This window comes from Rhinolophus ferrumequinum, chromosome 4, assembly GCF_004115265.2.
Source record: "Rhinolophus ferrumequinum isolate MPI-CBG mRhiFer1 chromosome 4, mRhiFer1_v1.p, whole genome shotgun sequence".
Taxonomy (NCBI): domain Eukaryota; kingdom Metazoa; phylum Chordata; class Mammalia; order Chiroptera; family Rhinolophidae; genus Rhinolophus; species Rhinolophus ferrumequinum.
In genome coordinates, this window is record NC_046287.1 from 55326292 (window position 1) to 55349862 (window position 23571).

The 23571-nt window shown below is 43.9% G+C and overlaps 1 protein-coding gene across 4 annotated transcripts in view; it reads left to right on the forward strand.

Annotated features, from left to right (window-relative positions):
* Positions 1-3766: 3766 nt before the first annotated feature.
* The window catches only part of ATP11A (ATPase phospholipid transporting 11A), a 132789-nt gene continuing 112984 nt past the window's right edge, over positions 3767-23571 (forward strand). For all 4 annotated transcript variants that reach the window (XM_033103990.1, XM_033103991.1, XM_033103992.1 and 1 more), the window contains exon 1: positions 3767-3915. In XM_033103990.1, the coding sequence (XP_032959881.1) occupies positions 3877-3915 (39 nt within the window). In that variant the 5' untranslated portion in view covers positions 3767-3876. The remainder of the gene's footprint in view (positions 3916-23571) is intronic.

The following is a 23571-nucleotide window of genomic DNA, read 5'->3' on the forward strand; positions in this document are numbered from 1 at the left end:
GGTATAGCCTGAGCATCCAGCTGCAGACCCACAATTTGATTTAGGTTTTGGGGTTTGCATTCTACTTATTGCCTCCACCTCATTCATCACATCAGTTTACCACAGTGAAGCAAGCATACTGTTACTAGGTCAGGGGTAGGTCCTGACAACCCAAAGCTGATTAAGACCATTCCATTCTCCTCAGACATGTATTAGTCAGGTCTTTGCCCTTAACCCAGGCCTAAGCCAATCATCTGATAGCATCTCACCAGTCTAATGATTGATTGGCCAGGAATGGGCACAGGACTTAGCTGATCCAATCAGAGTGAAGATTCTTTCCCCTTCTAAATGAATGAAGAAACATGTAGACCCTGGAGTTTCCTGCAGTCATTGCACTTTGAATTTACTGTAATGTTGCCAATGTATTCCAACAATGCCTACATTCCATTATTGTTTAAGTCTGTCTATGGTAGATTATTTCCAAAGGTGATTACTCACAGTTCTCTCATCCCTTTATGTACAAAGCTCTCCTCCCATCAAGAAGTAAAATCTATTCTGCCCCATCCCCTTGAATCTGGGCTGGCATTGGAACTTACTTTCCCCAATAAAATGTGTCAGAAGTATTGTTCTGAGCCCAGGTTTTTAGGGGTCGTACCATATCCACTTGGACCCTCTTGGGATCCAGCTGTCTGTAAAAGCAGCTCAGGCTAGACCACTAAATGATGAGAAATCATATGGAGAGAGAGGCCAACCTGGCCCCAGCTTCCCATCTATCCAGCTGAGACATTAGACATGTGACTGAAGCCATCTGAAACTTCCAGGCCCAGCTGAACGCCCCTCTCCCCACAATGCAGATGCATGAACAATCCCAGCCAACACCAGGTGGAGCAGAAGAACCATTCCACCAAACCACAGAGTCCTGAGAAATAATAATTCATACTGCTTAAGCTCCTCAGTTTGTGGTAGCTTGTTATACAGAAATAAATAACTGTTTCACAGGGTGAGTTAGATTTTTCTGTTACTTTAATAAAGAGTCTTAACCGGTTTGTTTCCATAGGTTTAAAATTAAGGTGCTGTCAGCCACTAGTAATAAAAAATACCCTTGATCAGATGGCTGAATAAAGGTATTTATTATCTCTCATGAGATGAAATTCAATGTTATGACAGTGGCAGGATTGATAATGGCCCAATGGTGTCGTTAAGGACCCATGCTCTCCCCATCTTTCCATGTTGCCATACCCAGAGTAAGGATGTTCCTCAGGTTACTTCCAGTCATGGATGCAAGAAGGCTGTAAAGTGCCAGACATCACATGTAGATGTACAATATCCAGCAGGAAACAAGGAGCATTTCCTCTTTATGTACCTTTTTAAGAGTGAGGAAACTTTTCCCAACAGCAGGATTCATTGGCTTAAACTTGTTTTAAACCAATTGCAGGAAGAAAAATGGAGTTACCAAGATTAGCTTGCATGAACCAGTTTACCCCAGCTATGTAGAGGGTGGATACCTGGACCAAGGTAGGTTTCTACCAGCAAGGAAAAAAGGGGCATGGTTGTTTTACTGGCAACCATGGTGTCTACTGCAATATGAAATTAACATTTACCATCGAATGAAACAGACACTCCTGCAAGACATGCAACCTTTATGCAATGGCCTTGTGTGATCTGCTTATGCCCTCCCACCCCCATCCAAATGTCACAATTTGCAAGGTAGAGGCTGGTGACAATCTAGCTTTAGCAGTCAGGGTCCTGGTAGGAAGCAGAAGCCATTCTTGGGAAGAGATTTGGAAGCAAGTATCATGAAGGGACCATTTGCTACAGTGCAGTCACGGTTCGACTACCTATCAAAGGATGCTGTTTCCCAGGGACCAGCAATAGTGGGAGGCAGACACCACTCCCAGGCCTCAAGAGGCATGGAGGAGAGAACCTGAAGCCGGACATGAGTTGATGCAATGAATAAGGAAGCCCACAAGAACTGTTGTCACAGAGGGACACAGATACTGCCAGGCCCAGTGTGTGGCCAAGATGGAGAGGAGAGAAGAAATAGCCAGCCTCTCTCCCAGCCTGCAGCTGGCACCTCTTTTGCTGAAGATCCAGTGATGATGGCCATATGGGCCTTTTGGGCACAAAACAGGATAGATAAGGCAGATAGTTGATTTGCATAGGAAGTGGAGAATAAATGAATTAATTGACTCCAAACTGGAGCATTTTACTGAAGAAAAGTAGTTCAGAATCCAATCAGTTCAGTCACTATTACCATTCACTGATATTCATTTCTAGTCATCAGTGTCTAAACCAAAAATTGTCCAGTACCACTTCTCTTCCACAGTCACTCAGGGAAACACTTACAATTACATTCCTGCCAGGGTCAGGGGCAGTGCCCCTGACAGGCTGCTAAAAGTGTTGTCATGTCTCTCTGGTTTCACAAGTGGCCTGTGACTGAGAGAAGTTGGAAACAGTATTATGCATCAATTAATTCAAGTCTGTGTAGTTGGAGAAGAGATAGTTTGTTTCACTATTGGGAAAACAGAAATATTCCCTGGAGTTGAAATCTTGGTGTCTATGCTATGCAACAGTTCTGTCTGGTTCAGAGCTAGCAGCACCAAGTGCGTGCTCCTGGGACCTGGAGGCCAGGCGAGCCTGGAGCTCCTTACCCCTGGCCGGGCTTAGCCTCCTGGTGTCCCGCCCAGGCGGAGGCAGGCGCGGAGGCAGAAGCTGGACCGGCAGGACCGGGAGAGGGCTGCCCGCTGGGGCTGGCGGCTGGTGTAACAGGTTCTAAGGCTGATTTCAACCTCTCACCCCCGCTGGATTACAAGTGTCTGCGACTGTTACAGCTTTGGAGACCTAGGGCAGGAGGCCGGGGCTAGGGAATCGGCCGGGTTTCAGAAAGGAGCACGGATCCCAGATGGGAAACCTTGTGCTTATCTTCGTCACAGCGCAGAAAACCTGCGCGACCCTAGTTAGCCACCTGAGGCACACCTCCGCCCCGCCTCACCTGTAAAGTAAGAGGGGCCGCTCGTAGAGGCTTGACTCGCACTGGGGTGCGACGCAGACCCTGGTTAGCGGGTCGCCAGCCCAACTAGACCCAGAGTCCCCGTCCCCACGTTCCGCGGCAACCCCGCGATCTCGCGCCCTCGGTCGGGCCTTCAGAGGAGAGATTGAAGTTTTGGGGCTGAGTGTATGAGCGAGTTCTGGTACGCCGGCCCAGGAAGTCTTCCGCAGGGCACACAGTCCCTGTTCCTCCATGCAAGCAGCACAGTTCCAGCCACTCCGGCCCCCAGGGCAGGGAGCTCAGAGTCCGCCCCAGAGGCAGAAGCAACAGGGAGTCGTATCCACCTGCCGGCCCCTGCCCTCCGCCCCTGGGTCCTCTCTTTTCCCCGGCTCCGGGAGCTGGGACCGGCAAAGGAAGGGAGGAAGGGCCCCAGCGCGCGCGTACATAAGTGTGCGAGGGCGAGTGTGCCGGGGCGGGGGCCGCGGGCCGTGGGGCGCATGCTCACACGCGCTCGTGACGTGAGCGCTGGGACCCAGCGGCGGGAGGCAGGGCTGAGAGGGACGGCTGGCGGAGGACCCGGGAGGAGAGGGGAGGAGAGCAGAGCAGAGGAGCAGAGCACAGGAACAGAGCAGCGGTAGGACCCGCCGGACTGCCGAGCTCCTAACCCGCAACCCCACAGCCAGCAGCCCGAGCTCGCGGCCACCGCCGCCGAGCGGCCACCACTGCGCCGGCCGCCGCGGGCCGGGCCGGGCATGAGCACTGAGGGGCCGCGGCCACCCCCCGCACCGCGCGGCGCGCCCAGGCCGTGACCGGGGCGGGGGCGCGCGGCCACACTCGGGCCCGAGCCCATGGGAGCGCTGAGCCGGGCGCCGGAGCGCTGAGCGCGGGCGGGCGCGGCCGGAGGAGCCATGGACTGCAGCCTCGTGCGGACGCTTGTGCAGAGATACGTGAGTGCTGCTCGCAGGGGGACTGGTGACCGGGCGGGGACCGGCCCTGGGGACCAGGCACCCCCGCCTACAGCCCCCGATTCTGCGGGGCTGCATAACCTGAGGGCTTGGACGGCCTCGTGACGCTGGCCGCCCCCTGGGTGACGAGCAGGACTCAGGGAGGACCTGCGGAGTTTGTCCCCTCGGGCTTCCGACGGATCCGGCGCCCACCTGCTCCGGGTCCACAGCCGCATCCCTCCCTGGAGTCCCGGCTGGGATGGAGCTGTCCCAGCAATCTTCCTTGGTCTCAGCGTAGGGCCCAGGACTGGGAGGGATGTTCAGGTTTGGCCTCCTGTCACTTATGCACGAGGATTAGGAGGTTGGAGGTGTTACACTTATACAGAAAAAGGCGGTCATTTTGCTTGTTTGTCACACACTGGAGGATTTAGGAGTGAAGTTTGGACTCTTCCCGCCCCCCCCCCCCACCCCCGACTGTAACTAATCAGATCAGAGGCTCGAGGTGTTCTGAAGTTCCTCTGGAATCCACCTTCGGTGGTGACAGGGTGTTGAGATCTGGGGGAAGGTTGGAGGGGGAGAAAATGGTGTCTTTTTTTTTCACGTCAGACAGAGGGGAAACCGTGCCGAAGTAATCACTGGCACTGGGCATAAAAAGAGGGTGTGTGTGCAGAAGAGAAAGAAAACTGTCCGGAGGGTGCTGTTTTCATTGCCATTGTCTTTAACAAAAGGCTCATTGTTCCCGAGGGGCTGACGGTCCCTGCCCTTGGTTAGTCACAGGTTTGAGTCCAGGGTACTGAGGTCTGAGAGTAGAAGAGGGCGTTATTATGGGAACTTTGTTTTTTTTCCGGTATAGGAATTACCTTAGGCAGTCTTTCATATTTATGAGTTTTGTTTGAGGAGACTTTGGCAGAAGATGAAAGTGTTTCTTTTTGTCCAAAGCAATGCTTTTCTCTTGAGTCTATTCACTAAACAGAAGATTCAAGAAAGAGTCTAGGGAACTTGCATGCACCTTCTATAGTTGTTCCCTTAGGAAGGTCAGTCTGGGTTACCTTTTTAAATGGAGAGAACTTTTCTCTCTGATTCTGGTAAGGGGTGGGGAAAGGCTTAGCAGATGTAAAAGCTCATGTTATTCCTCAAAGTCCACATTATAATGTGAGTGGTAAACATCAGGTGACACCTTTGTTTTTGTACAGTAATAAGTACAAAAACAGTACTTATTGTTACCTATGTAATAGTACTGTTACCTACCCACTAACAGTGATGGTAGGTAACCAGATTTATAAGACATGCTTTATTGGACACGGACATTCTTTTCTCAGCTGTATCACTCAGGAGTTCTGGGTCCCTAGGCAAGTCATTTTCCTGCCTTGGTTTTCTCAAAGGGAAATGAAGAAAAGGAGAGTGGAACTAGCATTTACTTAAAATGTGCTCAACTATTTTTTGAGTTATTAATAATTTCTGTTCTGTTCCAACTCTAACATTTTGCAATAAAAAGGATGGTTGAATTGTGAGAAATAATACGCAGTCTGTCTCCATGAGAGATAGGAGGGTGGAAGGGCCATCTTTCCTTTTCCTCTGACCTGACAGAGGCTCACTGCCCGGTGGGTCTGACCTTCCCACCGGTGCCTAACTCCTGCCTCCTGTGAGAGAGGCAGACATACTGTGTTTCCCTGAAAATAAGACATAGCTGGGCCATCAGCTCTAATGTGTCTTTTGGAGCAAAAATTAATATAAGACTGGGTCTTATATAATGTAATGTAATGTGATGTAATGTAATGTAATGTAATATAATACTGGGTCTTATATTAATTTTTGGTCCAAAAGATGCATTTGAGCTGATGGTCTGGCTAAGCTGATGGTCTTATTTTAGGGGAAACACAGTATGTCTAATTTTTGTCTTTTACTCCCTTAGTTTCTCCAGGCCTTCAGCTGTCTCATGTTATATCAATCTATATAAATTTCAACATAGTTTGCATTTTAAAACTCCATTTTGGTATGTTATTAAATTTATTAAACTAAATTTTCTCTCAAATCTAAGTGGTAAATATTCCTTAATGAACTTTCTCAGCATATGCATTTTTGGTAATGTTCCTGGACTGCAAGTTATGTGATACTATTATTATTTCTATTTTTCTTATTCCACATCTTTTTTTTTTTTTTGCAGTCTGATTATTTGGCTACCTCACCGTATTCACATACAAAATCATTAATTTCCATGCTGTTCAACTCATGTCTATACTATTAAACTAATTTGATATTTTCCAGAAACAGTCAGGATCTGTTTTCTTAGAATTTGGTTATCTTTCAATATGTAGGACCAAATTATATTTTCTTTTGCTAGAGAAAAAAAAGTCTGGGACTGAATATTCATATTTCCTGCCATTTCCTTATGTGACTTATTTTATAAACATGATAAGTAGCTTAAACCCTGTTCCTTTCTAGTGTTCACATAGTCAGAATTTCTAGGACAAAGAAAACTTTTCATCTCCTTCTGATGCATGAGGTTTGCCAAAAGATAAAGACGGCTTTGGAAAACATTGCTATAGGTATTTTATTCTGGGTTAATTCCAGAGAGATACAATAGGCAAATGAATGGGAGTATTCTGTTCCAAGATATGCCATATATACTCCAAAGCCTGTATTACTGGTAGTTTGGATGCTTGGATGGATATAGCTATGTAGAGATATTTTGTGTTTATAAATGGCACAGTGCTTATATACCATGAAGTAGTTTAATCTACTTTTTAAAGAAGTTTTTAATGACGTGGGTAAAGAGTTAATGTCATCTCCTTTTTAGAGATGTGAGGTGGGAAGCCTAGATTTAGGTAGTTTAAATTCTGAGAGAAACCAGTGTGTAGCTTCATGGGTTACCTGCAGATCCTACAGTGTAACCTTGGGCAGGTTGCTTCTTGTTTTCTGCCTCAGTTTTCTCATCTGAGACTAATAATAGTACCCATTTCATTGAGTTATTGTGAAGATTAAATGAGTTACTACAGGTCAGGAGCTAAGAATGGTGCCTGGCTCTGAGGAAGTGCTCAATAAATTAGTCACTACTAGTTACTAACATAATTTTGTCTCTGGGTAGGTTGGTAAGGAGAGAGCAAGCAATTTTGTTGGTCAGTCAGTACCCGCCAGCAGGGGCCCAGGGTTGCAGTGGACAGGTAAACTGGGCACCCTGCTATTGAGCAGTGTGTAGGGGTGGGCTCAGAGGGGATTTGGCAAAGTTTAAAACAAGGTGTGCTAAAATGTACAGACCAAACAAAAGTCTATAGGCTACATTTGTCCATGAAATTTATTTATGGGTGAGTGTCCTAGGCTAGGACAACCTCATTGGCAGGACACTTCCTCTTCTCCCTCTCTTCCATGCATCCCATTTAGGAGATTTGATTTTAAAGTTCTGTAGGTCAACAGCTTAATTTTGTTGTGTCTCTGTAATTTGTTTTTAATAGTTCAGCCTGAATATTGTTTACTAATTTTTTTCTGCTTGTCAAAGTTGCTACTTGTTTCTATCTTATAATTTGTGCTTTCTAGGACATTTCTTACATTTTAAGGTAGTAAACTTCTGAAAAATGTAAAGGTTTTCCTGGCTGACAGTAGATATTTGTTTTTGAAACAAACTATTACATTAGGATTTTCTTTATAAGGGAAAAATAAATATTATTGGTCCCTGGAGAACTTCAAGCATGATTATATTAGATGTAGATATTTGTTTTTGAAACAAACCATTACATTAGGATTTTCTTTATAAGGGAAAAATAAATATTATCGGTCCCTGGAGAACTTCAAGCATGACTATATTAGAGTGCTTTAAACATTCTAAAAACTTCAACAATTTTTATACCTGCACATGTGTCTGCTTTTGTTTATTTTTTATCACCAAATGGTTTGTGACATGAACATCAGTATTCACCTGGGAGATTGCCTGTTCTAAAAGACAGACTTAGTTGTTTGACTCAGTTATACCACCTTGTTTTAAAAACTAAAAAAGCTGCAGAATTTTGGAGTTGCCTTTTCTAATCCAGCTTCAGATGAGAGAGTAGGGCCTTCCTGTTATTCAGCTCATGGAGTTCACACCACAGGACCTCTAAGTTAAGCCACTTTAGCCACCAAGGCCTCCAGGTATTTGAAATAGGTGACGTTTAGATATCTTCTCCCAGACTAATAGCTGGTCTGGCTGTGGCATTGTGGAGCAGGGCTGCGGTACAACCTTGTAAAGTGTTTACATACGAGTTTACTAAGCCCGGAACCTGTCTTCAGGGTTCAAATGTTTCAAATGGACATCTTAAAGCAGTCTGCCTAGATGTATAATTTAACCTGGACGTTCTAGCAATTAAGTTAAATTCCTTCCATTCTTTCAAATCCTATTTAATGTCTGCTTATTAGGAATAAATGATCTTGAGATGCTTTTATTTCATGCTGGAGAGTAAATTTAATAACATAGGTGAAAAGGAGTTTATATTATTGGATTTTGCTATAGTCAGTTAAATTCCCAGGGATGAGAATACTGTCGCTAGTTTACAGTTGGCTAAAACTGCATTAAACCCACCAACGAACATACCTAGCTGCTTAACTACACAGGAAGTCCTCTGTTTGCAGATATGCTGCACTCTGAAACCTAAATACCATGTTTTCCCAAAAATAAGATCTAGCCAGACAATCAACTCTAATGCGTCTTTTGGAGCAAAAATTAATATAAGACCCGGTCTTATTTTAATATAATGTAATGTAATATAATATAATATAATACCAAGTCTTATATTAATTTATGCTCCAAAAAGCACATTAGAGCTGATTGTCTGGCTACGTCTTATTTTCGGGGAAACGGTACAAATTTTTCCTTGGTGCTTGGGCAGTATGTTTCAATAGAAACAAGGTTAGTAAGAGATGGTTAGATTCCCCAAGTCCCAGACTTATAAATGCTCTTTAAAACCAAATTAAATGTAGGGGAAAATGCTCTTTATTTGCAATGAAAATCAATGAAAAGCAATTTTTACAGCACTAGAAATTCAACAAGGTTGAACAAGGGGTTGTTTTTGCTTTTGCTTGGACGCTGGTATCTGAGAAAAACAAAATAGATTTTGGAGGTCAATGTTTAGCATCAGAGCCTAATAGACTCAGGTTCAGACCCTGGTTATGAAACCTTGGGCGGGCTGGCTGGTGTCTTCATGCTCAGTTTCCTCATCTTGAAATGGAAGTGTTTAATGTACCTTCCTGAGGAGTCACGGTGAGGATTGAATGGGACACAGTGTTTGCATAGGTAGGTGCTCAGACAATGGACATCTTTGAAATGTGGATTTAAAGCTGCTCAGTGACCCTTCAATTCTCACTTGCTTTCTCAGACCTCTTACACCTCCTCCTCGTTATGGGTGACCTTGCCTTGTACTTCACAGAGGGAACAGCAGTCATCAGATAGGATGTACCCCTTTTCCCCATGTACCCCACCAGCCCTTCCTTTTTATGTTCTTACCTCCCTTCTGATTTGGGGCAAGGACCTCATTCTGATAAAGGCCTGTGCCATAGCTTCTACTCTGGGTCCTCCCTACCCACTCCCTGCACCCCCATCCCTCTTTTTCCAGAATCATCAATGTTTCCCTCTTTAAGGTGATTTCTTCTAGTCACCATGGCATGTAATCATGCCTTTATATCACCCCTTTTTAACAAACTTTCTTGACCCCACGTTCCCCCCCTGATGTCACCTGCAGTTCTCTGTTTCCTTCACAGCTAAATTTCTTTAATGTGTCTGACACTTATTTCTTTCCTCCTATCGCATCTGTACCTGACTCCCTGAGTCTAGGTGGGCCTTCTGATCACCATGTCTATCACCTCCCAGGTGGCCCCCTCCAGCAGTCACCTTTCTGCCCTCATGCTGGACCTCAGCGGCACTCGGTGTACTTAAATACTCCCAGCATACATTTTTGTGAGTGCCTGTGTATTTATTGACACATCTGTGAGCCAGACAGGCTCGTGGTCCCTGTGGCACTTACTTTGGATTGGGGGATGGCAGGCAGGAAACAAATCACCTAAATAAATGTTAGAGTGTGCTGGAAGGTGATAAGTGCTGGAAACACTAGAGTGGAATTGGGGGACTGTAAGTTGGGGTTTTCAGGCCTTACTCAGCATTGGCTTGAAGGGGTGAGGGATCTACCGTGCTGGTGTCTGGGAGGTGCGTGCCAGGCAGAGAGAAAAGCTATGCAGTAGCGTCATCAGCCCTGTGGCCTTTCCTGATTGCCAGTGCCCCATCTCTGGTCACTCTTGTCCCTTCTCCATCAACACTTCTGCCTAGGAGGAGACCCCAGATACCATCTTTATGTCCATGGATCCCATGCTTTTTGTATCCCAGCTTCTCCCCACTGTGCCTGGAGCAGTTCCTGGTGCAGAGCGGGCACTTCGCACACATCTGCTGAATGAGTGATTATGCTTCTTATCATTATTGTTAATGAGAACACCGAAGAAGTTGGCCTTATGCAATTCGGAAGGAAAATTCATGGTACTTCCAAGGACTTGAATGATTAATGACAGTTTTTAAAAATCATGTTTACTGTTACTTCAAACTTCTGGATTCTCTTTTCTTGGTACATTTCATAGCCATAAAAATGTGGGACTAGACAGGGATGGCATCTGGTTCAACCCCCTTACTTAATAAACACCAAGATGGAGGAAATTAAGTCACATCTTGGGGTCCCTTCACCTCCACTGTGTGGATCTGATTAAGTTAGTAGCTTCGGTGTGTGGTGTGTCCCTGTGTCCTGACACAGAGCTCTCTGTGGATGATGGGATGATCCTCTGATAACTGGGGTCCCTAGAATTTGTTTCTTCTTTTCTTGTGCTCATTCTTGAGACCACAGGGGCTGGAAAGGAGAAACTAGCAACAGTGCCCCTCTCCCGGAGCCCAGTCAAGAATAGGCGCTCGTAACTGGTTCCTTATGGGACCTGAGATCCCTTACAAGTGTGCAGAACTTTTTGCATTCATGCTTTTGTGTTTCTCCTCAGGAGTTTCCTAATTTTTGTTAGATTCTCAGAGGAGTGCCTGCCCTAGTTAAGGTTAAGAACTCTTGTCCAAGAACAGAGGCCGGAAACCCGACCTTTGATGTGATGGCTGCCGCCCACTCAGGGGCTTCACAACTATTTGAATTTCTTGTCAACATTTAAATACAGGTGACTACAAATAAATTTCCCCAGTGTTTCAAAAATGGCATGATCTGGTAATGCTGCACTGTATGGCTTCCCCATGACCACAACTGCTGGAGTGATTTCACAGCCATTCACAGAGAGTTCAGCGCTGTCCTGTGGCTTCCTCTGTCACCACTGCTTGTGACAGACCCCCTCCCCTCAGGAAGCATACAGGCTCTTCCGGTTTGGCTGGATACTTGAGGAGCCTAAAGCAAACTGTTCACATTCTTGTTCAGATTTCTTAATGTGCTTCACCTGCTTCCTGCTTTTGTTCCTGGGTATACTTTCTTTATTTACAATGTACATGACTGTGGTCGCCAAGAGCAGAGATTTGTTTCTTCCGGTATATACCATATTTTGGGAAGCCCTTTTTAGTAGTATCTACAGGAGGGTAGTTTGCCTTACTTATGCTGGCATGCTGGGACAAGAAAAAAACCCAAAACATTAGACCGAGAGTCAAAAGAGAGGATTTTAGGTTTCCTCTGTCAACTGTTACCTTTATAACCTGGGCAAAAGCCAGACCCAAACATGTGAGCACTGTGGGCAAGTTAGTCATTAGTTGCCTCTTCACACTAATCCTTTAGTTTTTCTACCTTTTTAAGTGGAGTGTGGAGAAACTAATTTTCTATGAATAAAAGAGATATACTTCTCTCTTTATGTTTACAATCAGGAATTTGTTAGTAACATATTTATACTTATTTGCAATTGTCTTTCCTTTCAGTTTTTCTATCACTCATTACTCAATTGAATTCGACATTCTCTAAGGATAAAGCTAATTTAGATAGCTCTATTTTCAAATTTTCACTTCTGCTGTGTTGTGACCAACATCTGTTTCATGTATAATATAATTGGTAGAGGCCAGAGTTAACCAGTGCCTTATTTGAGATTCAATCCAGTGATGGTCTTCTCGATTGGGGCTCCAGCAGCCTTTTGGATGGCAGCCCTGCCTCTAATCCACCTCTGCTCCAGGCAATTCACTTAACCCCCAGAGGCAACTGTAAAATGACACTAATGGCATTTGTTGTCTCTGCTTCTTTGGGTCATGAGGACCAAATGAACTCATGTACATGAAAATAATTTGTACATTGTAAAGGGCTGTAAAAATATCTCAAGAAAGGGTTGTCATTTTCTTGTGTATCTCTTGAGACAAAGGTAATTTTTTTCAGCTCAGGGAATGAAAAGAAGGTAATTCTTCCTGGTTTAGAAGACAAAAGAATTTCAGGAGAAGGTATTGTTACTTGTAAAAAAGACTCTTTGGCCAGTGAATTGTGTTTAACATAGAAGGGGGAATGTGTACCCTGGCAAATACAGCATCTCTAGCCTTGGTCTACTTGGCCCCTCTCCCCATGCCCCCCAAAAGGGAGTGAAGCAAAGGGTTGCTGTGGAAGAGACCCTGATTACTGTGCTTACAGTTACCTCCCCGAAGCAGCCTGGGGCATCATGGTGCCCTTTCAGAAGAAGAAGGGAACTGGTAATCATTGGTGTCTGATTCACTGGGTCCTTTCCAAGGGTTTCATCCATGAACTTTCACTTAATCCCTCACAACAACCCTGTGAAGGAGCACCATGGCTATTCTGCACAAGGAAATGATCTCCATGCAGCCGATGGGGGTGGACCTTTGTCCAACACTAACCCTTGTCCTGTCCACTCTGGCTTGCATCCTGTAAAGGGTTTATCTGCAGCTGAGGACAATCATATGCCCAGTTTGCCCAGTTCAGCCCAGTTTATGCTGTTGTCCTAGTATACTAATTCAGTGTCCCTTTTCACTCACAGTTCACTAGACTGATCACTTCATTAAAATCCCTCTACCCCTTTTTATTTTGCTGGTGAATTTATCCTCAGGTGTAGTTGTATGGACCTGCTTTTCCCTCTCATGAGATTAGATTTAGGTAAACTGCTGAGGGGGAGCAGCCTACCTTCAAATTGCTGTAGCCTTTTTCGGAGGATGTGAAGGCAGAAGTTAATGGACTAGTGGTAAACTCAGGAAGGAGTGTTCTTTGACGCCTTAAGATGTGAAATATAGAGAAATTAGAATTCATCACCATCATCTGCTTCAAGGTGTGTGTGTGCACAGAGGGAGGGAGGAAGGAGAGAGGGAGAGATCTCTTCTTATAAAGCCACCAATCCTATTGGATTAGGACCCCACCATTATAACTTCATTTAACCTTAATTACTTCCTAAAATTCCTGTCTCCAAATACAGCACATTGGGTGTCAGAACTTCAACATAAGAATTTTGGGGGAACACAATTCAGTCCATAATAGTATACAATTAAAGTAGGAACTATTTAGATTGTAAATATTCAAACAGGTGGGGAATATCAAAGAGGGAGATTTGAAAAAGCACATTGCTTGCTTATTTTTTTATGAAATAAATACAAAAACAGATGTTCCACAAAATCTGGAAAGACAAAAGTAAAATGAAATGAATATTTCATGGGAATGGGTTGTTTTTCTAAATTGTGAAGCAGATTTAGGTGATTGGACCATTATTAAGTATAATAGACCAGAGTTTCCATGATTTGATCAGTTCTAAATTTGTATGTATTTTCTTTTCTTTTTGATGCTTCTCTTTTTTCCCTTATGTGGGGGCTGGTAGGAGAATGGTGGTTGGTATTAAAACAAGGCTATAGATAACATATTGTTTGGGGTTTTCTATTATAATCCAAATCCATAGTGGCTGGTTTGTTGATGGGACAGATGTCACAGTATCTGACATGTAACGGATTGGACATGTCTGCTTAGTAAAACAGGAAGCTGCTGGGTAATGATCCAATTCTAGTAAATGGAATTGCATTTCAGGTACTTCCTATTCTGTTGGCCTGCCTTTGTACAGGATGACATTTTACTTTTGGCAAAATTAGGAAGTTGAACTTGAAATACTAGTTGCAATAATAGAAACATGTTGTTAATCTCTATAGTTATCTCTGGTAGTGGAACCAAACCTGCTATATCCTGGCTCTGTTACCCACACATCTGTAACTTCGTGGATTTTCATGGCAGTCTATAAGTTCCCAAACCAACTGTTGTCTACCTCTCCATGTCAGGGTTTTATTTGTTTATTTTTAATAATCACAGCATCATTATCTTCCATGAAATAATTGCTTATGCTGTTATAAGCATATATCAAAAATGATCCCAAGGTATTATCACCTTTTGATCAGGAGTATGGCCTCTGATGGTTGTTGGAAAAGTTCCAGATACTTTTCACTCACTTTGCTTGCAAGTGCAAGATGGAGTGGTTCTAGCCTTAAATAGAAACCATAAATGATCATGACACTATTTAAAGCCATAGGACCCAGTGGAGTTCTTCTACCTCACAGAATGGTCCTATCTGAACTGTCTGTGCAAAATGAAATCCTGAAGTTGAGGATGCAGTTACTGGAGATCTCAAGTTCATATTTTGGGAAATGTGAGTCTAAGATTGATGTGTTGGTGTCCTCCCTCCCTTACTCCTGCTCCAAGCACAGGGGCAGCTTGTCTGCTCCTCCCTTCTCTTTGGACAGACCTCAGGCTGCCTGGAAGGAGTTAGCCACTTCCTGGGCATTACATAATCTCCTTGCTTCAGAGAAAAGAGGATTTCCTCCAACCTATTTTCAGCAAAGGATTAGAGACAATGAAGTTCTGTCATTAGAATATCATCTAGATTTTTGTGTGATTTTTTTCAAGAGGGTCTCAGCAATTGCCCACTAAAACATAAGTATGGTGATAAAATCCTGGACAGATCATTGGTGTAGAAGATATGTAATTTGAGGGTAACCAGACCTAGATTTATCTGTCACTTTTAGATAAAATACCTGATAAAATATCTGAAAGTAACAGATAAATTCTATGCATGTGGAATAATTTAAATTATTTTTTTCTTTAGGAAGTAGTTGTTTTGATTCAAATAAATATATATAAACCATTAAAATATTAGATAATCCTGAAGTATACACATGCATTTTTTTCCGTAATACCCAACTTTGGTATAAATCTGAAAGCAACATGCTTATGAAGAAAGCTGGAGTGATTGTGGTTAGTTTCTTTTAGTCCTCATTTCTGATGTGTCTTAACTCATTTCACCAGTCCTCTAATGTAAAATGGGAATAAAATATGCAACCTCTTGGCATTGAAGAACCTGTAGGGGTAAACCCATCAAGTGTCTTATAAAGAAAAGTATTTGATGTACTTAGTACATCCTAGGTGATCCACATTTGATGTTCCTCAAATATTTATTTAGTGCCTGCTGTATGCACTGGGGATTCAGTGGGGAGCAAGATGCACAAACATCCTGGCTCTGTTAGAGACTGCATTTTGGTGGTAGATGATAGAGAATAAATAAGCATACAGTGTGCCAGGTGTTAGGAAGTGCTGCAGACAAAAATGAGATGGGAAGAGGGATCAGGAGAAGTATGGGGGTGGTAGAGAAGGTCAGGACAGGCTTCCCTGAGCAGGTGACAGGAGCCAAGTCCTGAGGGGGCCAGGGGCAAGGGTGAATGATGCCAGGCAGAGGGAACTTGAGGGCTGGGCCCACTGAGGCCTGATGGAGGAGGACACAGGGCCTCAGGGGCCAGGGGCCTGGTGGCGGGAGGGGATGTGAACACAGGGATGGGGGGGAAGGTGTGACTTACATCTTGTGTAATAGGAGCACATTGCCACCCCTCAAATTTCATTGCTTAAAATATGGTCTATGTTATATGTGTTGCTTTTTGATAAAGTTTTAAATTTGTTTTAAAATTATATGGCCAAATGAAGAAAATGTTACATAATAGGTAAATTAGGATGATTTATAACATTATAAAGATGTGCTGATTTATTGAATGAATATACAATAGGTTGGTTTATTTGTAAATTTTTTATTGTGGTAAAACACACTTAACATAAAATTTACCATGTTAACCATTTATAAGTAAGTGTATAATTCAGTGGCTTTAAGTACATTCACATTGTTATGCAACCATCCCTACTATTTATTTCCAGAACTTTTCCATCATTCCCAAACAGAAACTGATTTATGGGCAATTTTAAGTAGCTTATTCTATGTTTGATATTGCATGTCTTGCTTTTTTGGAACCATTTTTTTTTAATCAATGAAAAAGACCTTAACAGGGTCATGAGAAGACTTATTGAAACCTAAGCACTAATTAAATTTTAATGGAAAATGTACCCATGTGGGAGGGTTTTTTTTTCTTTTAAATAATTGGTGATGGTAAGTTTTATTGCGTTAAATACCTGAATGTGAGGATTCATTTGAGCTTTATGTTTTGCTTAATATGTGCTTGTCTGAGAGCAACAAGAGAATAAATCTTTGAAAAAAATTTGTCTTAGATTAAGTAATTCTTCAATAAGAGACAGAATATCATAAAAGTTATGTTTAGTTGGCAGTACAGTCAAATAATACAGTCATGATGATAAGTTTGTTTAATGATTGTATAAAGTTGCATTGGCTTTTTCCTAAGTGCATTTATAAGAAATAAGAATTAGAGCATTTTATGTGACATTTTCTTCCAGAAGCTCTATTCTGCTAACTGGTTTGAATACGTTTTCTATTTTCAGTTGATTTATAACATATATTCTTTTAGTATCTAAAAAAAAAAAATCACTAAAAAATAGATTAATTAAATTTAAAATTATATTTGCGAAGGTTTTTTTCCTGTAAAATTGTTGGTTCTGTGAGAAGAGATTTCCTGTTACTTCTACTCTAAAGGGGATATGAGGGGGTTTTTTGCTCATAAACTGAAATAATTCTTTGATTTCATAAATTGTGCTGTTGCTTTTCAGAAAACTGCATGGTTTCAAAGGCTGCAAGTCCCTTTTATAAGTTCTTGACTTATTAACAAGAAACTCAATTGTAACTTGAATAATTATAGCTCTTAAGTAGTTTGGCTCATTTAAAAAAAAAAAAACAGTTTAAAAGTGAGTTGCCTAGATGCCGTATTTGGCAGGTAATCTTTGGAGTTGACAGAAAAGTAAAAGTTAGAAATAAAAAAGAGTATTAATGACTTTTCTTTAGCACCCTCACAATTTTAGTTCATTAAAAAAAATGGGTTGACATTGGTTTTTTATCAATTTATTATCCTTGCAAATTCAGAAATATTTTTATGTCTCACAGACAGCATCTCGCACATGCAGAACCTGTGGTTCCTCACTCAGGATGTGGTCTTTTCACTGTGGGACTGGCACACAGCACTGATCTTTTTTTTTTCTTTTTTTGTCCCAACCCTGCCACAAACAATTCACGTACCTTTGGTCATTTTCTCAGCGAATGACTTACTTCCTGCCTGTGTTGTGAACTCATGGGGAGCTGGGGTCATGTCCAGAATTTAGGATCATGTATATTGGATTTTATTTTATTTTTTTAATGGGCTGGGCCAAGGAAGAGAGCAATTTGGTTCATGTCTTAACCTCAAGTCCCGCTGGCCAGGCTTTAAGAGCAGATCCTAAGAGGGAGTTCAGAGTGCAGAATATTTACTAGGATCAAATACCTAAAGGGAAGGAAGAGGGGGTGGAACTGGGCAGAAGTTGACTGTCGTTGGTCACCCCTGATAGCTCTGTGGCAAGTGGCTGCTGCCACCGTGGCCCACATGGATCCGCAGCCAGGCCTCTGTGACCCACCTGGCCAGAGCTGCCCACTGGAGGCTGTGTTGACCCACTCCTCTAGACGGCACACCTTTCCCTCTGCCCTCCTGTCCTGGGCGCTGTGCTAGTCTCACGAGCTGGGAGTCGAGGTGGTGTGGAGACATGGAAATAAGAGGGACGTGGGCAGCGTTTGTTCTGCTTGCTCAGCATCCAACATTTTCATCTGCATAATGGGGCAGACCAGCTTTAAATCAGTAGTCAACGGTCATCGTTTTGCAAAGATTTTTCCAGATCCTTTCTTTGCAGACATGCAGGGACATGTCATTCAAGTTATATCTGCTAGACTAGCTATAGATAGCAGTGGGAACAAGCGGTCTACATGTATGCGTGCCTTGTGGAGTGAATCTTCTTCCTTCATAAGTGTAATTCCCACACGCGTCTTTGCTTCTGATGTTTGGTCAAAATGGCAGCTTGATTACCACCCAGTAATGCACAGTTATCACCCTTATGGTCTGTACCCTTGTGGTACAGACCCTGGTGATGACTGGTGATTAGCAATCGGAGTGGTGGAGCTCTGAGAGGGGAGGCTGGGGCTTCAGGGGCAGTGACTAGGTGAAGGGCAGCCAGGAGGCCTTGCTGGGGCCGACAGCAGGAGAGGCAGAGGGTGGGCACTGTCATGCTGCTTTGTGCCAGGAGTGCTGAGGCACCCACGTTGTTCAAGCAGGACTCAGTTCGCAACGTGCTGGGGTCAGAGGTGACTTGTGGCTTGAGATATGGGAGAGTGGGGCTTGGCTCGTTTTGTATTTCGGGGAAGGAGAAGGTACCCAACAGATGCTTAGTCAGGAGAAGTGTGCCACTTCAGCATGACAGCACAGAGAGCAGGTCACACGTAATAATGGCGCCTTTGACTCAGTGCCCAGCCCTGGGCTGATGCTCAGCCAGCGCTGTCCATTTTCCCTCCAGGTGTTTCAGCCTGATCCTGCTTGCCTGCAGTCCGGGTTGAGTCCTCTGCCGTGGGCCCGTAGCAGGTGGTAGGAGGCTGGGGTTGGGGGCCAGGAGTGTGTGACGCCAGCCCACGCTAGCCTGTAGCGGGGAGCAGCTCTCCTCCCTCCTCCCCTCCTGTGGTCCTCACACAACCTGACCCACAGCGCCAGGTGGGAATTTCGAAGGACCCTGGCACCCAGACCAAGAACAATAGGTTGTAAGCAGGCCTTGGACTTGGGGTTCTCAAAATTCTTCCTAAACCAGAGCCCCTTGCTTTTCCCATAGTGTTGTAATTTAGAATTTAGTCTTCACTGTAACATTTTGTGGTTTAAAAGTGATTTGAAGTAATCAATGGGAAAAATTTCCCTAAGTTAGTTATTGGTTCAAAATAAAAACTCAGAGGGACAGAAGCTAACTTACGTTAAATTTCAACTCTGCCTGATGAAACAAAATGAAGGACAGGAAAAGGAAAACTCCCCCGAACTTGCTCATCAGTGACTTGTCACTGCATCGTGTTTCCTGTTTCGGGGGTCAGAGGTTTCACTTTCATTTTTGAAGCAGCTGGAAGTTGTCTTTATGGAATTCCAGACTTGAATTTACTAGAGAGTGGAGTCTCCAGGAACTGGGAGACAGCCCAAATGTGTGAAGTCAGATATAACTTTTGGATTGATAGGAACAGACTGAAAGGGAGGGTGTGTGTATGTCCCCTCCCACTTTGTCTCTGCTTTCTAAATATAACCAGATGCATGAAATGCTTCGTTCACAGTTTAGCTGGGGATCAGGGTGTGAAGGCTGGTTTCTTGCAGCTCTCCTGTGTTGGTGGTGTCATGTAGACCACTGACTTACTGAAGGGAGGCCCAGAATGCGTAGCCCACCAGCTCTAGGTCACCTATGGGCAATAGGGGGACAGAGGCTGGCCTGTCTCCAGGGCAGGTCCTTTTCCCTTCATTGTATGGACACCGCATAAACCTTCATTAGAAAGCTCAGCTAGATTCCATAGTTTGGCCAATAAAGAGTGATTTGGGAAGAGAGGGATACACAAGAACAGGCCCAGAGCAGAGGCCCTATCCATAGTGCTGCAAATGCTGCTGCTGATTAACTGGGGGTCACAGGCCCCCAACTTTCTTTTCCTTGGAGCCCTCCTTCATGGACCAGCCCAATGTCCCAACTGAGGTTAAAACCCTATTTCTGTCAAATGCCTCTATGGCTGGAGCGAAATCAGTCAGGCTGAAGACCGGTTCTGGCCAGACAGTGACCACTTCTGCTTTTTATTATGTCCATTGGACAAAATAACAAAGAGGCGCTTATCACTGAGTCTTGTTTGAGGCTTGGTGTTAAACACACACCCAGGTGTGCCCTTACTGTTCTAACATGTCAGAAGTGGGTGGTTTTTCTGGTACCACCCTGCAACTCAGCACACGAATAGACCCAGAGTTGGCATCTGTTTGATTATCTGAATGAGGCATATTTTTGATTAATGTGAGTGGATGCTTGAAAGTTCAAAACAAAAGGTCAATGGAATTTTAGTGAACTTATAATAGTGATAAATTCATCTGTTTTAGTGTTCTGCATAGTATTATATGACACAAAGTTTGCAAAGCTGTATGGATATCTGTGAAGTGCAGTGATTTTTAAAAATTTTATGGTTCTTGTGAATGTAAGAATTCACATTATTGGGCATATTCAAGTAAAAAGAAATTGTGTACCACGTAAATGACATTTTGTAGTATTCTTTAAGTGTTGTCATGTCTATCTTTTAGAAGAAGACTTCAGTGTTCTTGTTTTTTTTACCTTTTAAAATTTTTTATGAGTTTCAGGTGTACAAAACAATGTAATAGACATTTACACCCCTCACAAAGTGATAACCCCTCTCCCCCAATCTACTACCCCTCTGACATCATATATAGCTGTGACAATTCCATTGACTCTACTCCCTATGCTGTACTCCACATCCTGTGACTATATACATATATTAAATTATAGTTGACATTCATTATTATTCAGCTTCAGCTTCAGGTGTACAGTGCAGTGGTCAGGCATCTACACCATCCATGAAGTGGTCTCCCTAATAAGACAAGTGCCCATCTGACACCCTACAAAATCTTTACAACATTATTGATTATATTCCCCAAACTATCTTTCATATCCCCGTGGCAATATTGTGACTACCAATTTGTGCTGTCTAATCCCCTCACCTTCTCCCTCATGGGCACCCCTCTCCCATCTGGGTTTTTCACTCTTGTTTAATGCTGTGGCTTCGAAGCCTCCCATTGTTTCAGGCAGAATGGAAATTTCATTCTCCATTCAGCTTGTGGGAAGATCCCATTCTGGCCATTTAATCTTTTGCTGACAGCTAACTGTTGATAAGGATGAAATGAAACCAGATATCAGTTTGGGTATACCCAACAGAGGAAAAAGAAAGGCAGGACTGCTGATGAAAAAGTGATAGCCAGGCTGGCTGGTATGGGACAGTGGAAGAGCGAAATGAGATGGATGTAGTTTTAATTTCATCTCCTTCCTTCAGCTGTGCGTTCTCTCTGGCTCTTCCCCCTGCTTCCTCTCCCCTTGATTTCCCTTCTTCCTCCAGGATAAGCCTGGTTTCCCCTGCCTTTTCCAGCCCTCATCTCTGACTCATTAGGGAGCATCTTCTGGGTTCAGTTGTCCCACAGGAGCCTCAGAGACCCTCCGGGGAATGTTCTCATCTCAACCAGACAAAAGGCTTGTGGTGGTTTCCTTGTGTTGATGGATGTAGTTGAGACAGCCCCTCCCCACCCCCCAGCTCTAAGCCCTGAGGGGCAGTGGTGGTGGGAGGAAGGCGCAGAGGTGGCGGGAAGGAAGGCCTGGCTTGCGCGTTTGGGCAAGTAGCTTTTCTAGCCTCACTTCCTATGCTTATCTTGCATGATTTTATAGTACAACAAGTATTCTGTGTGCTAAAGCTTTGATGGAGACACAAAAGAACCTGAACGTGGAATACTCCTGACCACAAGGATGGTTGCAGACACCGAAGCTGTTTGTCCCATAGTTTCTGACCAACCACATGATTATGCAGCAATATTTTGTTTATAGTGGTAAAATATACATAACAAAAAATTTACCATCTTAACCATTTGATGAGATAAAAATCAATGGCATTGAGTACGTTCACAGTATTGTGCAACCATCACTACCACCCATCCCCGGAACTTTTTTCATCTTGCAAAAGTGAAACTCTGTCCCTATTAGACACTAACTCCCTAATCCCCCTCTCAGGACCCCTGGTAACCTTTTTCATTTTTTGTCTTTGTGATTTTTTTGACTAGTCCGAGTACATCATATAAGTGGAATCAACACTATTTGTCCTTTTTGTGTCTGGCCTTTTACACTTAGCATAATGTCCTCAAAGTTTATCCATGTTACAGCATGTTTTTGAATTTCCTTCCCTTTTAAAGCTGAATAATTGTATGTGTATCACACATTTTGTTTATCCATTGTGGCGTGCCAGCCGCCACAAATCGAACAGTACCTGAATGGGGGAGTGGGAATGAAAAAAGACACTCACACAAATGATGATGCGGCCGGTCTTCAGTGATCCTGAAGCACCGAGTTTACTTTCCTTCACCAATTTATACCATCCGTGTACGTGCAGCTTAACAATCACGAGTGTGCATTACCTCATTGAGAGTAAATTTTTAACTTCTACATAGAAACTACAAAATCACTGAAACTTCCCCAAAGTCATTTTCTCATGACAAAGCCCACCAATTACCCTGATAATCATCAGTCCTCTGTGTCCGGGAACCGGCCACTCCCACCTCTTTCCTCAGCAGCTTGTAAGCACCCTCCAGGTGCAGACAGAGACAATGCCTTTGGAGCTAAAACAAGTTAATCATAAACTGAGCCAGTCTGCAAGGCTTCTGAATAACAAGAAATCATGGCTCCCCACAATCCATCATCATCAGTGGACACTTGGGTTGTTCCCTGCACCAATTTTTACGGATGCAAAACTTCCTGAAAGGACCAGTGCCCTCAGGTTGCCCCAAACTACCCGAGAAGAATGTGTTGGTACAGCCCTAAGTCTATGAAAGAGGCAGGATCTTGGCAAACTTGGGTCCGTGCGTCTTAGCTTTGTAAGGTTGTATGTCCTGCACACCTGGGCTGCTCTCCTCCTTCCCACAGCACTGCCCCATCTGTTCTTCCTACACTTGATTAAAATCTCTCTTTCTCTGGGAATTCTTTACAGATTAATTTTTCTCCAAATGCGACCTTAATCTGTATGTGCTCTTTCAGCACAAGTGTGGCTGCTTTGCACATCTTAATTCGCACGCTTTCTGTTGCTTTGTGAAATTTGGCTTGGTGCCCAAGGGACTGGAAACTCCAAGGTCCCGTTGTCTGGTTATTGCTCCTTACCTTGGAGGGTTTGGGAGGGCGGTGTCCATCTGTGAGAGAGAGAATGCAGGACGTGAAAGCATCTCTTCCTTAGAAATAGTCTGCATTTCCCTTTGTTCGTACTGAAATCATGTACATGGAGGAAGAGCTGGATAGGTCCTAGTGTTTGGGTGTTTTGCTCCCCAGCAGCCTTGGGGTAGGATGAGCCTTGGAGGCAGGTCCACGAGCTGTTTCTTTGGACTTCAAAAACTGGGGAGATGATATAGACACTGGGGACATTTTCCAGCCAGAATTCCCCATGGCCTTTCTGTTTCCTTAGCCTGGTTCTCCAGCCTCCTGGAGATGCTGTACGGTGCCTAATATCTCTGCAGTGAATTATTTGGCAGTGCTAACAAGGGCCGTTTCCTGTGCCCCGCAGCCCTGCCCGCACCAGCACACAGCAGTGCCCAAAGGCCCCAGATCTCATGGGAAGAGGGCTTAGGTTACCTCCCGACCATGTCCCTCCTGGGGGTTGTGTGCTGCTCTGGGAGCTGAAGTGTGAGCCCACAGCAGGCATTACTGGTGGTTGTGTGTGACCCTG